This window comes from Phyllostomus discolor, chromosome 4 (assembly GCF_004126475.2).
Source record: "Phyllostomus discolor isolate MPI-MPIP mPhyDis1 chromosome 4, mPhyDis1.pri.v3, whole genome shotgun sequence".
Classification (NCBI taxonomy): Eukaryota; Metazoa; Chordata; class Mammalia; order Chiroptera; family Phyllostomidae; genus Phyllostomus; species Phyllostomus discolor.
In genome coordinates this window covers 115,836,770-115,856,562 of record NC_040906.2, presented here as the reverse complement: position 1 = coordinate 115,856,562, position 19,793 = coordinate 115,836,770, and the positions used below count along the sequence as shown (strand labels likewise).

Genomic DNA, 19,793 nt, shown 5'->3' with positions numbered 1-19,793 from the left:
GGGTAATGTAGTTCCCTGTTGTCTGGACCGGGCATAACGGAGGCGGGGCAGGGGGCGGAGTCGTTGTCCTCGCTCGCGTCAATCATGAGCATGGGGCGGGGCTGGAGGGCAAGGCACACAAGCAAGTCCTACCCCGCCGGAAGTGAAGGTGAGGGTTGGGCCCCGGGCTCTGAGCTGGTAAGAAAAGGCGCTCGCGGAGATACTGGCGCGGACAATCGGTGGGGGCGGGTGGGGAACGCTCAGCTGGGTCCATTTAAGGGGAGCCCCTGGGGCCTGAAGGGCCTTTGTCAGGTGGTACAAAGGGGAACGATATTGAGAGGGGAGGAGGGAACGGGTACTCCCTGTCTGGGGGAGCTTGTTTGGTGACCCGGAGTTCCCGAGTCAGGAGTGGGGGCTGGAAGGCGGGGTTCTGGAGGGGGTGTGTTCTGGGAGAAAGCTTGGTCTGCGGTTGAGCTGCTGTTTAAGATACGGCCGAACGAGGCGAGTGGGCCTCGTTTTGAAATAAGAACTGACTTAAAAGATGGAAGACCGAGGAGATGCTGGGGTGGGTTGGGGGCGTTGAAATGTTTTGTGGACACAGGAAACCACAAGAAGTTGGACTGGAAGCTGAATGTATACCTGATTTCATCAGAGTTCTATCCTGCCTCCCTGTTCTTGCAGCCCCTGCCCGGATGGCAACAGTAGTTCTAGGGGGAGACATCATGGGCCCTGAGCGTATCTTCCCCAATCAGACTGAGGAACTAGGGCCGCAGCAGGGCCCTACAGAAGGCACTGGGGATTGGAGCAGTGAGGAGCCTGAGGAAGAGCAAGAGGAAACCGGGGCAGGCCCAGCTGGTTACTCCTACCAGCCCCTGAACCAAGATCCTGAACCAGAGGAGGTGGAGCTGGCACCAGTGGGGGATGGAGAAGATGTAGTTGCTGATATCCAGGATCGGATCCAGGTATGGTGGAAGAGGCATTTTTCCTGAGCAGGTAAAGCTGGGACCCTTGAAGGACCAGCCCTGACTGAACTGTCTCCTCTCTGGCTATTCAGGCTCTGGGGCTTCATTTGCCAGACCCACCATTACAGAGTGATGATGAAGATGAGGAGGGAGCTACAGCATTGAGCAACCACAGCTCTATTCCCATGGATCCAGGTAAAAGAGATCCCTTTTTATTTTTATTCTGGTATAGTTATGGAGGGAAGGGACTGGCCAGAGCCAATAAAGGTCACAGAGCAGCACCCTCTTTCTAAAATGACAGTTTGTAATCTGTATTTTGCAGACTTCAGAATCGGGTGAAAATGCCATTCTGCTAGACTTAGGGAATGGGCAGGCTTCCCCAGAAATACCAGATGGACTTGGTGACTTTGCTAACCCAATGGCCCTGGTTTAATTCAATGAATAGAGAGGGAGCTGGTCCCATTGTTTCTATCCACTAATTGGTCTCTACCTATGCTTTCAGAACACGTCGAGCTGGTGAAAAGGACAATGGCTGGGGTAAGCCTGCCTGCACCAGGAGTTCCTGCCTGGGCTCGGGAGATATCAGATGCCCAGTGGGAAGACATGGTACAGAAGGCTCTCCAAGCCCGGCAGGCATCCCCTGCCTGGAAGTGACCATCTTGAGAGCTGCCTTACCTGCCAGCATTCCAGACTGGAACCAGCACAGGACTGGACACAACCCTGGTTGTAATGCCCATCTCCATCCTCCCATCTCCCTTTCCACATCATGGCAAACCAGACTTCTTCTCAGAGACCCACTTTATTCAGTTCTGTACATATGGGGACACTGGCCCGAGCCCAACCCACCACAGCATGTATCACTCTGGAGAATAAAGCACCCTGTGTACACAGCCACAAGCTGCACTGCCTGTGCCCCTGGAACCCAGGCCTGGCTCTCCTAAGTCCCTTGCCCCTCCATGATGCCTGAAAGGGACAAGTGAGGGTCTGCCCAGCACAAACAAGCAAATAAATAGGTGTTGGAGGGGAGCCATGCTTAGGACACTGCTCCCTGCTTCCTTCCTCCTAACTTTGGGAACCAACAGCACAGGAAAGCAGTCAGCCCCAGGTGGTCCCTTCTGTATCTATGATCCTAGGGCTGCTGCTCACCAAAGTAGGGGCACAAGGTAGGGTGTTTGTTCATCCCCTTCTCTTGATCCAGCTGGGCTCTTTATTCATCGCCTGTTGTCCACAGCCTATGCAGTTCTCCCTTTGACCACCTACATGGTCTTGGTCAGGCAGGGGGTAAGAGGAAATAGTACAGCCCCCTCAGCCTGCACATTGCAGGGGCTGGGGGCCTCTTTGTGCTGTTGGGGGTTGGCAACCCTCCAGCTACTGACTTTAGGGGCTAGTGGGGCTTGACATAACTTTGGTGAAAAGAATCTCCTGCTGCTCCCTGTGTGCTCTGCAGAGGAGGAAAAAAGGAGACCCCTGGAGTTCAGATGAGGATGAAGGGAAGAGGGGAGGAGCATATGGATTCCTGTGTGTGTTTCTCAGCAGCCTCAGGTAGCTGTGGGGTTGGGAGCAGGAGGGGACAGGCATCCCCGGCTGTCTGAGCGCCGAACGTCTCAGTGCTCAGCCTGTCTGCACTAGCCACTGGGAGGCATGGACACATTTTGGGGAGAAGAGGGACCACTCTGTGAGTGTCTCTGCTTCACGTGCCACGTCACCCTCCCTAGAGTAGCTAGAGAGGCACTGCCTTGCCCCAAGTCAGCCAGTGGGGAGCAGAGGGTGGAGGGCTGGGGTGGCATCCCAGGGCTGAGTGGGCTGTGGCCCGGCGCAGGGAAGGTGAGGGCGTCAGAGAGCCTCTTGGCTGGCAGTTAAGAACTCTTCCGCCCGCTTGTGAGCCTCTAGCGCCTTAATGGTGTACACGTCCTGGGGCAGCTCTGACTTCCTCCGAAGCAGCACTTTCTCCTTCTTGATGTCTTTTAGCATCTGTGTGCAGACATGGAGAAAACAAGGAATGGTGACCAATTACCAGTACGTTCTATTATTTCCCCCCTCCCTCCTTGGCTCTGCTATTCCTGTCTCCTCCCCCTTCCAGAGCTGTCTTTATTTCTGCTCTCCGCCCCTCCCACCTCCCTCTGTGCCCTGCCACCTGCACAGCCTCTGTCTCCACTGTCCTCTTCAGAAGCTGGATGTCCTCTGCTGTGGGGGTCTCTGTCTCCATCGAGTACACGGGAGGCAGTGGTGGTGGAGCTCGGAACATGGGATACTGAGAAGGAGGCATAGACAAGTGGGGGAACCACTTCAGAAGTCTGGACCTGTTTGCTGTATTCCTCCTCAAACCCTCCCCCAGCCTAAGGTGGCCCCTCAGTTCCGGGCAGTGGCAGGAAGACCTCACCTGGGGATTAAGCCGGGCCAGCTCTTCGATCTTTTGCCACATCTCTTCTCTTTCCTTCATTCGGAACCGGCCCCTGAGGGAGCGAAGACAGGGGAGTTTGAGAGAGAAGCAGAGGGGGCTGGTGATGGATGACCAAAGCCCCCGGGCAGACACACTCACTTCTGCTTCTCTGCCTTGTACTGCTGTGTGCAGTCATCGAACAGCTTCTGGTTCATCTCCATAAACAGCTTCAGGGCGTTGTAGATCAGCCCATGGATTGTCCTGCCAGCAGGGGAAAGATGAGGTGTGAGGGGCCAGAGCCTGTCCTTAGTGCCAGGTCCCACTTTGCTCTCTTCTAGGAGGTGTCTCTGCTAAGAGCTTTCTCACTTACCACGTCCGTTTCCCAAACCTGTCTACAGTGTAAACTCATCTCTGGTCAAATCGTGTGATGAGCCTGGCATTTCGGGGTCTTTACAGGTATCGGTTGGCCTGTCCGTCTTCCCCTCACCCCGTGCTCCAAGGCCTGCCTTCCCCCGACTGCCTCCTCCGCTGCAGCCCACACCGATGGCCTCCTGGCAGTGGGACGTGCGTCTGCACCGCAGTGTGTTTGTGTTTAGCAGGAAAGCCTTTTTACAACACGGACTCAACACACACTAGGAAGATCACATCAGCTTCCTAAAGCATAGAGTTAAGTCTCCAAGAAGACACAGTATCTGACTGCAAGAAGCGGTGTGATGCAGGCCACTGCCCTGCTGTTTGTTATCCCCGAGATCTCTCACATAGGTGTCTTTTCTCCCCAGCCAGTCCCTCAAGGTCCTATGAATGAATGTACAGTGGGCACCATCCCACTTGCAGAGTGACCAGATGAAATTGGCTCTTTAGATCTCCCACACCCTCACAGCTCACAAAACCAGAGCCCCACCACAGCCTCCTACTTGTTCCAGTGGCTCTTGGAGTTCCTGTAGAGTGCAGGGAACATGATGGGGAGGACTCGGGCAGCGTTGTCACTTATCAGGCTCATGATGTACTCGTTGTTCCAGTAATAGAGGGCGCGCTCTGCCACCTGGTGGGGACAGGCAGGACTCGGTGGGGGTACAGCTTGCTTTGCTTAAGAAACCCCTCAGTTCCCAGAAGTCAGGGCTGTGATTATGCAGGGTCTGGATCTCACCTGGAAATGGGGGCTAGAGACACACTTGGCAAGCTGGCGGAAGAGTGGTTCCATCACTTTGCTGAACTCTGAAGGTTCAATGACATCCAGAATCTCCTCTAGTTCATTCAGGAACATCACCTCCTTCGGGCTGTGGGTCTTTGGCCAGAACTTGAGAAGCCCCACAATGACCTGTGAGACAAGGAGGACATGGGGACAAAATTCTCAACAGCTACCTGGTTCTCCAAGAAGTCTCCCTCGCCCTCCCCACCACAGTGGGCAGAGCACGGGTGGCCTCAGCTGGCTGCTGATGTCTCTGGCTTGGATCTACCTCCTAGGTGTGCATAGGTTTCTCTTCTTCAGAGAGGAAGCCATGCCACCTGTTGGGTGGGCTACACCCCTCCTGAGCACCTGCCTATGGCACTGCGTGACGGATACAGACTGGCGAGAGCTACTGACAGATGCGGGGGGTGGGGGGGGCGCAGACGCTGGGGCTTAGAAAGGGAATTACCGGCTCAGTGAGACTGCTCTCCTTCTCCAGGAACTGCACCACGCAGTATGCCAGCTGCAAAAGGTTGAGGTAGAAAGGAAGTGAGGGCAGGGCCCAGGTCTCATGCAGCTCAGTGACAGAAGCAAGACCCCAAATGGAAAAGGAGGTGTAGACAGGAAATGACCCCACCAGCTCCCTCTGCCTCCGCATCCCAGCTAGAGAGCTTCCTTCCCTGTCATTTCTCTGCTGTCAGGGTCAGGGATGGTCAGGAAGAAGGCAGCTTACCTGAGGGTGGTAGACACTCAGGGATTTGACTTTGTGAAGGGGAAGCAGGACACGAATAAGGAACATCTTGTGCTCTTCCTTAAGGGGCAAGGCAAAGCCGTTGATGATGCTAGGAGTTAAGAGAGGGTTATTAGGACCAAAGGGCCTGGTTTAGCTGAATGCACCAACCTCCCAACCTTCATCAGGCGTATGCACCCCCACCCCTCCTCTCACCTGCCCAGGATCTCCAGGAGCTCAGCAATCCCGTTGTGATGCTCCGTCTCATAGATGAACCTGAGGGAAGAAAAAAGGGTCTCTTGACAACCCTGATGCCCCTTCTCAAGTCCCCCTACCTCCCTTCTTCCCCCAACTTAGCGGTGCTTGCTTTGCTCCTGAGCCTGGGGTCCTGGCCTCACCTGTAGAAGATGTGGTTGATCTGTCTACGGATATAAGCCCGGAGCCCCAAAAACTTGCCATAGATTCGATGCAAGATAGTCTTGAGGAAGTCCCGCTCTCGAGGGTCCTCACTGTCAAACAGGTCCAGGAGCTGGGAGCAGGCAAGAGGGAAGGCAGTGAGGTGGAAGCTGAGAAAGGCAGGGCTGGGGTGATCTGGGGTCCTGGCTGGGAGAAGCCCAAAGGCTCTGTGGAGAGGGGGGCCTCGGGACAAGTGTCTGGGGGAAGTGGTTTTATTATACTGCTGTACCCAAGGTGACATCTGAGTATGCATGTTTGCATACCCCCATTGAGGGGGCTGGATAACTTGCTTTTTTGTTTCCTTTCATTATGCCAGAAGCTTCTGAAGGCAGAGTAGGTTTGTTTAACCCCCAGTCTCCTGTACAGACACGGCTGAAACCCAATATATTTGCAGAAGGAGAAAGAGCAGCTGGGACTGGAGTAAGGGTTGTGGGCCTAGAGTTCACGTGCTAGAAGGAGGGAAAGGACAGGAACTTCGGGGACTCACAGCAAGGACAAACTTCTGGTCAATGTACTTCTTGGCTATGTTTGGCTGGAAATCAGGAGACTCGAGGAAACGTAAGAAAAACTCGTACACGAGCTGTGGGGAGAAAGGAGCATACACTCAGGGAGTATTCCCAAGGACCAGGAGGTACCCCTGGCCACAGGTCTCAGAGTGCCCCAGTCCCCGCAGCCAAGGCCGACCTGGAGATGTGGCCAGGCAGCTTCCAGGGTGGGCTCGTCTTCCTCTGGGTCGAACTCGGCCCCGGTGGGATTTGATGAAGGTGGCAGTGTCCGGAACAGGTTCACTGAAAACTGAAGGTTGGGCCCAGGTGAGAGCTCTGCTCGGGCTTCTCCAGGGCCCCCAGCCCTGCCCACTCTCCCCCTTCCCCGTGCCCACCATGGTGACAGCCTCAGGGTAGATGGCCTCGGTGACGACGTCGCGGCTGTGGGTGATGTACTCCACCATTTCATTGAGTCCTGCCCGCTTCACCTCCTTGAATTTGAGGTCACTGAGTGGGTCTGACACAAAGTCGAAGAGGACGCAGCACTGGCGTAGCTTCTGGATAAAAAGCTCCTCCCGTTCCTGGGTTGGCGAGTCTAGAGGGGAGGGCCCGGCAGTCAGGCTCTCCCCCTCCAGTGCTTTGCCGCCCGCCACTCCCTACTTGTCTTACAGGGCTTCCGCTGCCCCATCCCGCCCCCTGGCACCCTCGGCCCAGTAGAACTCCCCTCACATTTGCTGAAGTCCCATCCTCCCAAAACACCTCAAACCTCCATTTGCCAATGCCCCGTGCCCCCTAGGCCTGGTGCACCAGCCCCCTTGACCTTTCCCAAGTACCTTTCAGGGCAGGAAGCTTCTGAAGCTCCCGGTTCTTGCTGAGATTGAAGCGAGATGAGCTTTGCCGTCGCTCCTTCTTAACAATCTGGGGGCCCCCTGAGTACTTGATTTTGCTGAGCTGCGTTGGGGGTGGTGTGCTGTTGCTGGGACGCTTGTTGGATGGCGGTGGCTGAGACTGGGGCTGCGGCTGCGGCTGGGGTTGCGGCTGCGGCTGGAGCTGAGCCTGGTCAAAGAAGTAAAGGGTTGAAGTCCGCTCCCCAAGTGATGTCTGCCACCCCAGGCCTGGACCATCCCTCACCCCCCAAGCCCACTTATGTCCCCTGCCCTGAAGGAACTAAGGCCAGGATCAGAGATAACTATGGGTTATCCCCAGAAGGGAGTGTTCATGAAGTCATGTCTCCCAAAGTAATGCCCACATCCTGTGCATCAGGAGCCTTCAAAATGGTCATTCCAGTCCTGGCCAGTGTGGCTCAGTGGATTGATCACCAGCCTGCAAACCAAAAAGTCACTGGTTCGATTCCCAGTCAGACAGAGCACATGCCTGGGTTGCAGACTGGGTCCCCAGTAGGGGGCGCACAAGAGGCAACCAAATGATGTTTCTCTCCTCTTTCTCCCCCACTACCCCTCTCTCTAAAAACAAATAAATAAAATCTTTTTTTTTTTTTTTTTAAAAAAAGGTCACTCCAGTTCATGGACAGGTGGTGACAGAAGTCAGAAAGGTGGCTACGTCTCCAGGGCCGGGCCAGCATGGTGAGGGGAGTTGTGTGCGTATTGACTGAGAAACGGCACGAGGAACCTTCTGAGTAATGGAAGCATTTTACATCTCGACTGGGTCCGGGAGAGAGTCCATAGCAAAACGCACGTAAAAATTTATTGAGCAGACACCTAAGATACTGTACTGTATGACTTTACTGAATGTGTGACATTCTTCCATTAAAGGTTAAAAGAAATTCACTCCCATGTCTCGGTGGTTTAACTACTAGAAATATAGCTTAAGAAAAATCATAAGTATAAAAAAAGGCTTTGGCCTTTTTATACTTTTTACAACCTTATTTATAACAGCAAATAAATACATACACGGGATATCATGGAGTTAAGATTATGTTTATGAAAACTGTGTACTAAATGTAATCATACACAGTTCAGCTGTGAAAAAATATTTATTCAGTTATAGTCATGAACCTAAAATTGATGGTAAGAATTCTGAGACGGGAAATGTGTGTGCAGAGTTATAAGACACTGAGGTTTTAATTTTCCACAGTAGCGAGTCACTAGTTAAAATGAAAACCTCAAACAATTTTGGAAAAAAGCAGTAAAAGAATCTTATCTGGAAGCACAGAAGTCACTCTCCAAAGAAAGGGTGAGGAGCTGGAAGCGGCTGCCACGGAGCAACAGGAGGAGAGGGGCCTGGGCATGGCTGTCCTCCTCGCCGCAGCCCCAGAGCGCCACCCGGCTTTCTGAAAGCTGTACGTGTTCGTGTTTATCACACTGATAAAAATTTATCATAAGACAAAAAGCCTGAAACTGTGTAGTGACAGAAAACTGCTTGCTATGCTAAGTGACGTAAGGGTGATACCGAACTGGACAGGCCTGAGCTCCCACATCAAGACACGTGGAACTGGAAACTCACCTAAGATGGGAAGAACAAGAGCAAGCCCACCACTGCGGTCAGGACGACCTCCTGTGGCAGCAGAATGATAGGTGACTTTTTTCTGCCTTTTTATATTTTGTAAATACAGCTAATTTTTAAAAGCCATCTCTTTACTTCGTCCTAGACACGGGTGTCTGAGCCCCACAAGGCCCATCTTCAGAAGCCTGCACGTGTCCTGGGACCGGTCTTGGGAGAGGGGAGGGGCTGAGCTGCAGGACGGCCCTCACTCCCAACCAGAGACCGGCTGCAGCAGGACAGGTGGCCACATCCAGCTGGGCTCTGGCCACAGGAGAGCAGCCCTCCCTCCTGTCCTCACACCTGCTGTCCCTACCTCCTCTCCATATATAGCACACATATACTGTCCATTTAAACCCCATTACAGTTTGATGAGATAGTTATTATTATTATTTCCCATCCCCTGGGTTTTAGGAATGCAGCCGGGAACTTCCTTCCTCAAATGCACTGTCCTTATTTTAAAATGGGGACACCAGAAGTCCCTGCATCTTTCAAAACCCAGTTTAAGTCCCACCTTTTCCCAAAAGCCTTCTCAGATGACCCCAGGCCCTGGGTGCCCATTCCCCGTCCCCAACCTCCTGACACTACTTCTCTATACCACTGGCTCTCTGATCACCCCCAGTGACACCTCTTTCTTGGTCTGTTCGGTATCATTCCCCCACTAGACAGAGAGTCCCTCAAAAGCCTGGACGCTGGTTTGCACTGCACTGGGTCCTCTCAACACTGGCACCTAACAGGCCTTCAGGGAACATCTGGTTGGTTGATTGGGGGCCAAGGCCTTTCCTGTCCCAACTTGGGAAGCCTCAGAACAGAGCCCCCAGCAGCGGCAGGAGCAGAGTGGGAGGGAGAGACATTAGTGATAGTAGGACAAGGGGCCCCGCAGCAGCAGAGGAACAACACTCAGGAAAAAACAAGTCCCTCCCTGTCTTCCCAGGTAAGACGCAGACAGCCTGCGCCTCCACAAACCTCACACCAAGAGGACATGCAGGGAAAGGAGGCATTCCTCCCAGAACATGCTGGGAAAAGCAAGGTCTCAGTTTTCTCCACTAATGAAGAGGGGGTGGGACTAGATTAGTGGTTTCCCAACCACTCTGCACGTAGGTTTCAAGAGAAGGTTGCATGGCTAAAAATCAAAATTTAAAAACCACACTGGTTTTGTAAGGACCACTGGCTCCCAGGCCCCAGACCCAAGGAGCATCCCTGGTCTGCTCTCCCTTAGCTTGGAAGCATGCTGGCCAGAAGGGAGGTAGGAAGATATGCCAGAGACTTACTTCATGTTCAACACTTTCTCCTAAAAGCTCCAGCTTCTGACCTCCCCTCCCTGATCAGGGCTGGCTGTGGGAGGCAGGTGAGTCCCCTGGAGGACCTTCTGCAGCTGTCAGAGTGTGACTGGACCAAAGACAGCTCGGCCAACCTGCTCCCCACCTGTGTCCCGCGTGGTCCCACTTCTGAGAGTGGCCCACTCCGTAGTGGCCATCGCCTCTGCCTGGACTCCCAGCAGGACTCAAACTCCAAGGAGCCCTCCTAGACTCAGGCCTCCAGCCGTCCAGTGGCACTTTGATTTATACACCATGCCGACACTCAGGAGACGACAGCTGTACTTGCTCATTCTGAACCAATGCTGGTCCGACCGCATCCTAACAGCCACCATTAATAATTCAGCCCACATGTGGGCCAGGTCCCCCGTCAGGGGCGTGTGAGAGGCAGCCCCACACTGATGTCTCTCTCCCTCTCTTTCTCCCTCCTCTCCCCTCTGTCTCAAAATTAATAAATAAAATCTAAACAAAAATTCAGCCCACATATTTAAACATAAAAAAGTAGGAGGTAGAAATATTATTTAAGCACTATAGAAAGTGTTATAACAGAAATATGAAAGATAAATAGTGAAAAATGCCAAGACTAATGTTATAACTTTTATATAATAAATAACTAGCCAAATAAAGATCATTTTAGTTTAAAACCCTGAAAATCACAGAGGCATTCACTCCTATACTGACATCTAGAGCTCTATCTAGTTGTGCTTAAATTTTTCCTCCTTTCATTCGTTCAATAAATATCACACTCTCAGCATCAGAGATTAAAAGGTGGATGGGACATGGCCCTTGCCCTCAAAGAGCTCAGAGTCCAGTGGGTGAGACAGACATGGAAAGCCCCTATTAGAACGAGGGAAATGCAAAGGCAGAGAAAGCAGCAAAGTGTATGGGAGCCCGCAGGGGTGAACTACAAACTCTGCCTAAAGGATTAAGGAAGACATTCCTGAAGAGGTGACTTTTATTTTGGCCCTTAAAGGATAAATGCGACTTTAGGCAAAGGAAGAAAGGAGAAAAATAAAGCAGTCCAGGTCAATGGAATTACATCAGTAAGGACCCTGAGCCACACAAGGGCTCAGGTAACAAGAAACCAGGATGGGAGTTAAAGGAATGGGTAGGCCAGCTCCGCAGGGCTGAGGGTGTGAGTCTGAGTTTGTGGACAAGATGCCAACAGAGGTTTTGAAGTGGAGGACTGATATGACCAAACATGGTCTAGGGTAACAGTCAGGCTGAAGTGGGGGAGAATAGGGTAATTTCTTCCTCCCTCCGCCTTCCCTCCCAGTACTCGGGACAGGGCACAGCACATAGAAAAGCCCACAGCCCCGAACTGCTTCCTCCAAAGACAGACCAAACAAGAGCCCGGCCTGCCGTGGCAGGTCAGAGTAAGTCTGACCAACCTCCTGAGGCCCCTTTCCAGTCTGAGACTGGAAAACCTCCCAGAATCTCAGAGCCAGTGTGTGGTGTCACCAAGGACACAGAAGAACTGGCTTCCTAGCCACACAGGCCTGGGGAGGATTCTAGCTCTGCTGTTTTATTGCCAGGTAAGAGCTACTTTGCATTATTAAGCCTCAGTGTCATCGGTTGAATGGGGATCATGATAAGGAGTGACCCGATGGGAGCTCAGTGAAGATTAAAAGAGGTTATAAGATTAAATGCATGCAAAGTACTCGACACAATGCCTGGTACAGAGTATACTGAGTAGAACAGTGTCCCTCCCAGATTTCACATCAACCCAACATCTGTAAGTGCAATGTTATTTGGAAATAGAGTCTCTGTGGATGTAATCAAGTTAAGACGAGGTCATCTGGGATTAGGGTGGAACCTAAATCCAACAGGACTTGTGTCCTTACTAAGAGGGAATCTCGACACAGAGACATGGACACACACACAGGGAAGAAGGCCACGGGAGGCCGGAGGTGGAGACTGGACTGATGCATCTACAGGCCAAGGTGCACCAAGGATCCCTGGAAGCCACCAGAAGCTGGGGGAGGGGCATGGCTCAGATTCTTCCCTAGAACCTAAGAGGGAAATGGCCTGCTGACACCCTGATTTCAGACTTCTGGCTTCCAGAACTGTGAAAAAATAAACCTGTTATTTTCATCCACCCAGTTTGTGGTCATTTGTTATGGCTGCCCTAGGAAACTAATACACACAAATTCAATAAAATCAATGTCACCTGCTATAATTGTTAGGGTCAACTGGAAAGACTGGCAAATGCTTAACACAGGGCAAATGGCAAATCTGGCTCTAAGAGCCCGAAATTCTGAACTACATGAGGGGCGAGGGAAAGACTGTGCCAAACAGCTTTTGATGCCGTGGGCCTCACAGCCTGGCCACCAACTTTTCCACTGTCCCTCTCCCTGGAGCCACATGGGTACATTTCTAGAAAAGCATGGAGCAGAATTCTTGCAGCTGTCTTACAGTTAAGCCCTGAGCGACGTTTCACAAAACAGAGCAAAAGGTGAACTCACTCCTTTCCCAGAGGGCCTGATGTTGACTTACTGCCTTTATCAGATTTGTCGGGAAAGGCAGTGGAGAAATCCTAGGAGCTGGACTTGGCATATTTCTTAACCTGCTTGGCCTTCGTTTTCCCACCTATGAAAGGTGGGGTTAGACTCTAAGGTTCCCTCCAGCTCTCATTTGGAATTGGTTTATTTGCTTACCCACTCTTCACTCACCAATGCAGTTAAATGCTGGTGTCTCCCGGTGTGCCAGGTCCTCTGGCATTAAAAGGCTTCACATTAGAGCTCGCGTGCTAACGAAGGAGCCAACCAATAAACAATGAATTCACACGGAATTGTTGCATTACAGCTCTGGTTAAGTGCTGCTGTGGGTGGTACTGGGTGCCAGGGGAGCAAATAGCAGGATCCCTGACCCTGTCCTGGGGGACTGAAGGAGGTCAACGTAGGCCAATTTCAGGAAATGACACCAATGTAATAATGAAACAAGTATGAGTTAGTTAGGCAAAAGGTACAGCCCCTAAATATGCCTTTCTGTACCTTATTTTTTAAAAGATTTTATTTATTTATTTATTTATTTATTTTTAGAGAGAAGGGAGGGATATATGTATATATATATATATATAGAGAGAGAGAGAGAGAGAGAGAGAGAGAGAGAGACGGAGAGAGAGAGAGAGAGAGAGAGAGAGAAACATCAATGTGTGGTTGCTGAGGGTTATGGCCTGCAACCCAGGAATGTACCCTGGCTGGGAATCGAAACTGTGACTCTTCGGTTCGCAGCCCAAGCTCAATCCACTGAGCTACGCCCCCCAGGGCAGATTTTATTTATTTTTTTAAAAATAAATAATACAAATTATTTATTAAAAATAAATATTTATATTATTAAAAGATTAAAAATATTAGGGGAAGAGAGAAAGAGAGGGAGAGAAGCATCAATGTGTGGTTGCCTCTCACACACCCCCAACTGGGGACCTGGCCCACAACCCAGGCCTGTGCCCTCACTGGGAATCCCACCAGCTAGTCTCCCTGATTTGCAGGCCCCAACTCAGTCCACTGAGCCAACCAGCCAGGGCCCTTTCTGTCCCTCTAAATCCTGTTTCTAAGGCTCTCTTGATGCTTTGAATTCAGGTGCCAGTTCCCAACCACCTTCCCTGTGGGTTCCACACGTCGTTGTTCCTAAAGGGGAGACTGAACCCAGAGGGAGTGCTCCCCACCGGTGTCTACCAAGCTGCTGTGAACCGAGTGCATGAGCACACAGGGGCGGGAAGGCAGCCAGCTTCTTCCCTCAGAGTCCGCACTCTGGTGGGGAAAAACACGTGGGAACGAACAGTTACAACACCCAGGGATCGGGACTATTCTGGAGACCTGATCAGACTGCTGTATCAATGTAGAGAACAGAGAAATTTATCTTCTGTGGTCCTTAACTCTCATGTCTGTAAAATGGGGGACAGCCACCCTGCTTCTTCCGATTACTCCAGTGAGGCCCAGCGCAATGGCTGCAGGTGTGAAAAGTGCTTGGTTTTCTTTAAAGGTGATAGGATAGGGACAAGAATTACCCGGAAAAATCTAAATCCAGAGTTAACCCCAAACACTTGTTAACAGATCTCTTCTTCCCAAAACACACCAGACCTGCCGCTATTTCCTGTGCATCCCTCTGAACAGTCTGGAACAGGAGGCAGGAAGCAGAGAAGGAGAGGACCACCAGCCCCTGGTAACCCAGGCACCGGCTGTGTGTTCATAGGGCCACCCACTGCCCTGAGCAGCCCACTGAGCACACGTACAGACCTTCCCGGACATACTCTGGACTTCCTTAAGGCCCTCCTCCCCACAGTACTCTCTCCGCTTGCCATTTATTGCTTTATAGCCCTAGATTGCTGGGTTGCACTGACCTCTGCTCATGATCGTCCTTTAGTAGCTCCCATCTGATCGGGACCAAGGGCAGTGAGCCCAGCTCAACTCAGGAACACCAGCCACTCCCCACTCCCTACCCTACCCAGAGCCACTTGCCACCCCACTGAGCACCCATGTACTTCTTCCCTTCCCCAGGACCTGGTACCCCTAGCTTTTTGCCCTAAGGAAAAGGAATTCTCAATATTCAAAGCTGGTAGGCAGAGAACCAACTTTCACAGGAACCACTGGGGAGTCTCAAGAGTGGGAGAGCTTCTCTGCTCTATACCAGCCAAAGGGACAGGCTGCCTGAGGGCAGACTGGATGGGCAGCCCCAGGCCCTCCCGGGCTGTGGAGCCTCCTTCCCTGGAGCTGGTGCTGGCAGCATAACTAGGGCGGCGCCCACATTCGAATTTATTACCTCCTCAGTGCTCTCGCCTCCACCATCCTTGCCTGAGCTGCTGGGCTTGGCTGTGCCTTTGGCAAGCTTGGGGGGCTCCTGAAGGAAGAAGATGGAGTTAGAGTTAGTACATGCCATGGGAGGGAGAGGACTTGTCCAGACCCCTTCCTTTGGTCTTTGCTGTAATTATCATCTTCCAGTTGAATCGATCAATCAGTAAGAATCACCAAGAACCTACCTTGTACCTAGCCCAGGGGAGGAGGGGTTGCAGTACACAAAGGGAAACTCAGTCCCTCCAAAGAGTTTAGAATCTGGTTGGGAAGACATCTCTAATACATAATAATTAAGCATGATAATGCTCTTCCCCTCCCAAGGCCGGTGTGTGAATCAGGGCCAGGGAGCGTCTCTGTCAACATCCAGGGTGAAAGCACTGTGGAACAGGCTACTGTGGGCAGAGAGTGCCTGAGGCTCTCATGCTGGACAGGAAGGAGTCACTACTCTCTCGGCAAGGCCATCGGGAAGAGCAGGAGGCTTCTTATTTTTGATGTCACTAATTGCACCCACACAAGAGGGTGCTACCGGCACAATCAGTGGGGCCCAGGAATGCTAACAAGTATAGGAATTGTCCCAAGAACACCTCAGTGCACAAGCACAGAAATGCGGGCAAGGCCCTGAGCTGCTGCAAAAAGTGAGTGCTAGTCCCAGTCTCCCTTGGGGACCTGGCCGTTGCCTCGGAGCCCTGCTCAGCAACTCTTTCTATGTTTCGGGCCCCAAAAAAGCAACTGCACAGGGACACATAGAGAAAATGTGAAAAAGACTTGGGGATTGTGGTCTGACTGCAAGCTCCAAACTAATCATCTGTGTGCCATGGATGTCTTGGCAGCCCACTTGACCTTCTGTGCACTTAACAGACTGTGGAGTGTTTGGCATGGGGGGGACATGAAAGCACCCCTGTCCTTGGCACTGATGGAGCCGTTCTAGAGGCTCTGGTTCAGCTGTGAGCATCAGACTTTGGGAGGGACAAGGACAAATTCCAGGTTTTCTTGGGTGGGGTGGGGGGGGGGAATACAACCCATAGCGGGAGTAGATTCAAAAGCTTGTCCTAAGAGCAACAGCTGCAGGGACGGGGAGAGGTAACAATGGAAAGGAGTCACGGTGGGAGGGGGAGCAAGAGGGGGAGCTTCACAGATGACTGAAGGGCTGCCCTGTGGACAAAAGATGCAACTTGTTCTATGTGGATCCAGAGGCTTAAGAGCCACAGGCTGAAGTGGCAGGAAGACAGGATGACGCTCCAAACAAGGAATAATCTTCTCCCCGAGCAGCTGCACAGAAACAGGCTGCCTGGTGAGGCTGCAAGCTCCCCAAGCCCAAGAGCAATCAGGCAGGGGGGCATTCATGCCTGCCCCAAGGCGTGTCACAGAAGGGACTCAGGCCTTAAACGAAGACTGGATTGGAGGACCTTGGAAATCACTTCCAGCTCTGAGACTCTGTGACTCAACGACATCCAAGCCCCTTCAGTGAGAAGTGTTAAATCAAATGACTGTGACTATGGGGGCAAAAGGATTTCGGAGAGAAGAAAGCTCTGTGTGGGCTGGAGTAGGGGGAATGCTTCGTGGGGGCGGGGAGGAAGAAAGCCAGTCGCAGGTGCGCAGCAGCTCCAAGCAGTCATATCAGCAGGCGGGCTCCTTCTTGGTGCTGAGTGCTCTCCTAGTGCCTACTGACTGGGCTGGGCACACTGACCCCTCCTCAACGGGCCAGAGAGTGGCTCAGACCATGGGGCGGAGAGGAAAAGGATGAGGGGGAGCAGGCAGGACACAACACCAAGCAGGCTGCACACACCCCAGCTGTGGGCCTCTTGCACAAAACTGACCCCTCTTCATTTATGTCTCATCTTTCTACTTAATCATAAGCTCCTGGATCTCTTTTGTGTCCCTCCACCTACCTATCTACCCTACAGCACTCAGTCATGTCTCTCAGGAAGTGTACCTGAGATCCCAGCTGCCTGGGTGTGTGCAGGCGTGGGAAGCCCAGGCCCGCAACTCGCCCCGCTCCCTGGCTCCTGCAGAACGGGTGAAGTGCACACACTTGAGCCCAGCTCAGCAGTGCAAGGCTGCGAGGCACGGTGGGACCAGCTCTGTGTTCTGGGCCAAATTCTTACTAGTTATATAACCAGAGCAGCAAGTTAACTAGCCTCTCTGAGTCTCAGTTTCCTCACCTGCTAAATGATGACAATCACGGTTCCTAATTCCCTTAGCATTGTGTCTGGTACACGAAAACCTTTTTTTTATCCTCACTTGAGGACATTTTTTTTTTACTGCATTTAGAAAGAGTGGAAGGGAGAGAGAAACACATTGATCAGCTGCCTCCCGTACACACCCTGACTGGGGATTGAAGCCACAACCTGGGCATGTGCCCTAACCGAGGATTGAATCCACAACCTTTTGGCTACAGGATGACGCTTCAACCAACTGAGCCACATTGGCCAGGGCTAGTACATGAAAACCTTAATGTTAGTCAATGTTATTACTATCACTATGAACAAGAACAAAGCGGGAGGGAGCAGGGGCACCTGACTCAGGAACCTAAAAGATGTAAGTCCCAGATCTGAATACAAGGGAAGAGGAGGGATGCAAATCCCCCCAAGGGATTGACTCAGCACCCATGCACTGAGCACCTACTGTGTGCAAGGAAAATACCAAACCAAAACGGAACTTAGTTATTATCTCAAGGAGAAGAAAAGACTTACCCATAATTAATTCCAGGCCAAGAGAACACAAAAGGGGCCCAAGTGACCTACTAAGTGTTCTGTAAATCCAGGGGGGGAGGGAGAGCTCAGTCCAACTAAGGCTTCAGGGATGAAGCTCTGAAGGATGGTCAGGATTGGGAGCAAGAGAGATGAAGGAGACACAGGAGAAGTGATGGATGAGCAATAAAGATGCTCTACCCACCCCTCCTTTTGGTCCCCACCCCATCCAGGAAGACCTCAGTCACATGTCACCTTCCTCCTCCTCAGGACTTGCCAACCAAGTAGGAGGCCAAATGCAACTGGAAATCAAAAGCAGAATGTTAAACCTCGAAGGGGATCAGAGATGCCTGGCCCCACGTACCCTACCTAAATCCTTCCAACACACTTTTCCAACCAAATACTTATACCTGCGGTCCCAGCAAGTCTAATCAAAATTTTTCTTCTTCTCAAATCATCTAATAGAGAAAGGCTTTCTGTGGATGGGACAGTATCTGTTCCATCACGCTGAAAACCTCAGATAGGTAGAAACCTCACCAGCTACTCCTGAATTCCATGCCCTTCCGCCCTTTTGAAGGAGCCCTTTCGCCCCCAGTGTGGCTGACCTGTGGGTGTATCATCAAAGCTAAGCTGTCCAAACCACTGCAGCATGCCCACTCCACAAGGACAGGGTCTGGGTGAGGTACACAAAGCTGACCAGCTCAGCACCCCAGGAGGTTCAGTACCTACTACAACATCACCAACCCTACGTCAGGCCCTGAGAGGTTATGGGGACAACCCTGGCAGATCTCCGACAGCCCCAGGATAAAGAGTTTAATTAATAAGGTCAGAGGTGAAAGCCCAGCAACCCAGCCAATCAGAGAGCAAATGAAAGCATGACACCTCTGGAGTCATAAAGTGGGTTGCTTTATATTGGTGCAGAACACAAGGCCAGAGCTGTCCCCCACCAGGAGGGGCCAGCCCAGGAGAGGAGAAGCTGGGGGAGGCTGGAAATGGTATTCTAGCATCCTCTGTGTAAGTCTGTATCTCAAAGGAGCCACACCTCTGAGTCAGACCTCAGCAACAGCAGGAAACAGAGGGTAGAGAAAAGCAGGGATGAGGAACAGGGGAAAGTGGTATGGAGGTAGACGGGGAAGGTGAAAGAAGGCAACATCAAGAACAGCCTGCGTCAGGACACCATAACAAAGGCGAGGGTGTCCAGGGGCGGCTAGTCCAGGGGGTAAGAAGGAAAATTAATCTGTGAGGGCAGATTCCAGGTTTTCGGACAGTATGGCCCAAGGAAGACATAAGTCCAGCACTGATGCAAAAAGGGAAAAATGCAAAGGATTAAGGGAAGGAACCTGCCCAGATTAGGAAAGGTGACTGGTTTAGAATGAACCTGAAAGTCGGTTGATGCCTCTTAGAAGAGCCCTGATATTGCAGCTGGGCCTCCAGCAGGCTGTGTGACCTTGGCCAAGTCCCTTTCCCTCTCAGGGCCTCAGTCTCTTCATCTGTATCAGTTCAGATTGCACTGAATGCATTCAGAGGTCCAGTCCAGCACTGACATTCTGAGGTTCCACAGACAGAAGGAAAGGCTCAGTCCTGTCTCACAAGTTTGTGTGTGAAGAAAGAACTAGAGGGAGGGGCCTAGGCCAGAATTGATGGAGAAGAGAGAGCAGAGCTGTTCTAGGTCAGGGAGCTTGGCAGGCAGCAGAAGGGGCTGTAGGGGACGGTGGAGAAGGCCGGCCCAGGCCCAGGCGGGTCAGAAGGGGAGGGAAGGGGCTGGAAGGGGGAGTAGTTCTGGAGGGACTACCCCAGATGGCGGGCTGTCCCCAAAGGGCAAACGGGTGGGGGCTTGGAGGGAGTGAGTGTTAAGGGGAGAGAAATCAGGGAAGTGACCTGGGAGTGGGGCAGATCTGCAGAGAGGGGGTTACCCTGGGCCCGGGATAGATCGGGAGGTGTAGTGGGGAGGAAGACTCTATCCCGTGCAAGGTGAGGCGCTTTCCCAGCTGCGGCACCGGCTGGGGGTGCGACCAGCAGCGGGGCCTGAGGGCTGGCCCTGGGAGTCCTGCGGGGGCCGGACGGGAGGGTCAGTCTGGGGCTGTCCCGGGCCTGGCTCGGGCCCCTCCCAGAGCTCCGCGCAGGCCCCAAGGCGGAGGCGCGGGTTAAAGGGCCACGCTCACCTTCTCCTTCTTGAGTTTATAGGGCATCTCGGCCGGTCCGGACCCGGCCCAGCTTCTGCGGCCCCGCTCCGGCTCCGGCTTTGCTCGGCCGCACTCGGCCCGCTCGGCGTCTCTTCGCCACCGCCTGCGCGCTGCGCCCGGGTCGATCGGTGTCTGCGCCTCCAATTGGCTCG

At 52.4% G+C, this 19,793-nt stretch overlaps 2 protein-coding genes and 1 long non-coding RNA gene across 5 annotated transcripts; 2 read left to right on the top strand and 1 right to left on the bottom strand.

The window, feature by feature from the left end:
* Positions 1–81: 81 nt before the first annotated feature.
* MEA1 (male-enhanced antigen 1) lies at positions 82–1,831 on the top strand. Of its 3 annotated transcripts, none has more exons than XM_028511092.1 (4): positions 82–148; positions 661–941; positions 1,034–1,136; positions 1,444–1,831. In XM_028511092.1, the coding sequence occupies exons 1-4, from the start codon at positions 85–87 to the stop codon at positions 1,593–1,595; spliced, it is 600 nt and encodes a 199-aa protein (XP_028366893.1). In that variant the 5' UTR covers positions 82–84; the 3' UTR covers positions 1,596–1,831. The 3 variants fall into 3 exon arrangements, with proteins under 3 accessions (XP_028366893.1, XP_028366890.1, XP_028366891.1); XM_028511089.2 differs by having other exon boundaries at positions 122–177; XM_028511090.2 differs by lacking the exon at positions 82–148 and adding an exon at positions 171–291.
* PPP2R5D (protein phosphatase 2 regulatory subunit B'delta) lies at positions 1,725–19,793 on the bottom strand. The gene is made up of 16 exons (XM_028511081.2): positions 19,621–19,793; positions 14,737–14,814; positions 6,994–7,216; positions 6,556–6,755; positions 6,360–6,470; positions 6,163–6,255; positions 5,618–5,748; positions 5,436–5,495; positions 5,223–5,331; positions 4,959–5,012; positions 4,469–4,639; positions 4,236–4,363; positions 3,481–3,582; positions 3,322–3,394; positions 3,076–3,192; positions 1,725–2,912 (listed from the first exon to the last, which is right to left on the bottom strand). Exons 1-16 carry the CDS (start codon positions 19,645–19,647, stop codon positions 2,775–2,777), a joined length of 1,815 nt encoding a protein of 604 aa, XP_028366882.1. The 5' UTR covers positions 19,648–19,793; the 3' UTR covers positions 1,725–2,774.
* On the top strand, positions 8,817–10,372 carry LOC118500197. The gene is made up of 3 exons (XR_004902749.1): positions 8,817–8,902; positions 9,594–9,689; positions 9,958–10,372. It is a non-coding gene; the product is annotated as an uncharacterized LOC118500197 (long non-coding RNA).

Excerpts from the sequence above, each read along its gene's own strand:
- MEA1 (XM_028511092.1), top strand. The coding sequence starts at position 85 with ATGAGCATGGGGCGGGGCTGGAGGGCAAGGCACACAAGCAAGTCCTAC. Across the intron at positions 942-1,033 it reads ATATCCAGGATCGGATCCAG|GCTCTGGGGCTTCATTTGCC; the intron begins GTATGGTGGAAG and ends CTGGCTATTCAG. Across the intron at positions 1,137-1,443 it reads CTCTATTCCCATGGATCCAG|AACACGTCGAGCTGGTGAAA; the intron begins GTAAAAGAGATC and ends CTATGCTTTCAG.
- PPP2R5D (XM_028511081.2), bottom strand. The coding sequence starts at position 19,647 with ATGCCCTATAAACTCAAGAAGGAGAAG. Across the intron at positions 5,496-5,617 it reads ATCAACCACATCTTCTACAG|GTTCATCTATGAGACGGAGC; the intron begins GTGAGGCCAGGA and ends TTCTTCCCTCAG. Across the intron at positions 2,913-3,075 it reads TGGAGACAGAGGCTGTGCAG|ATGCTAAAAGACATCAAGAA; the intron begins GTGGCAGGGCAC and ends GTCTGCACACAG.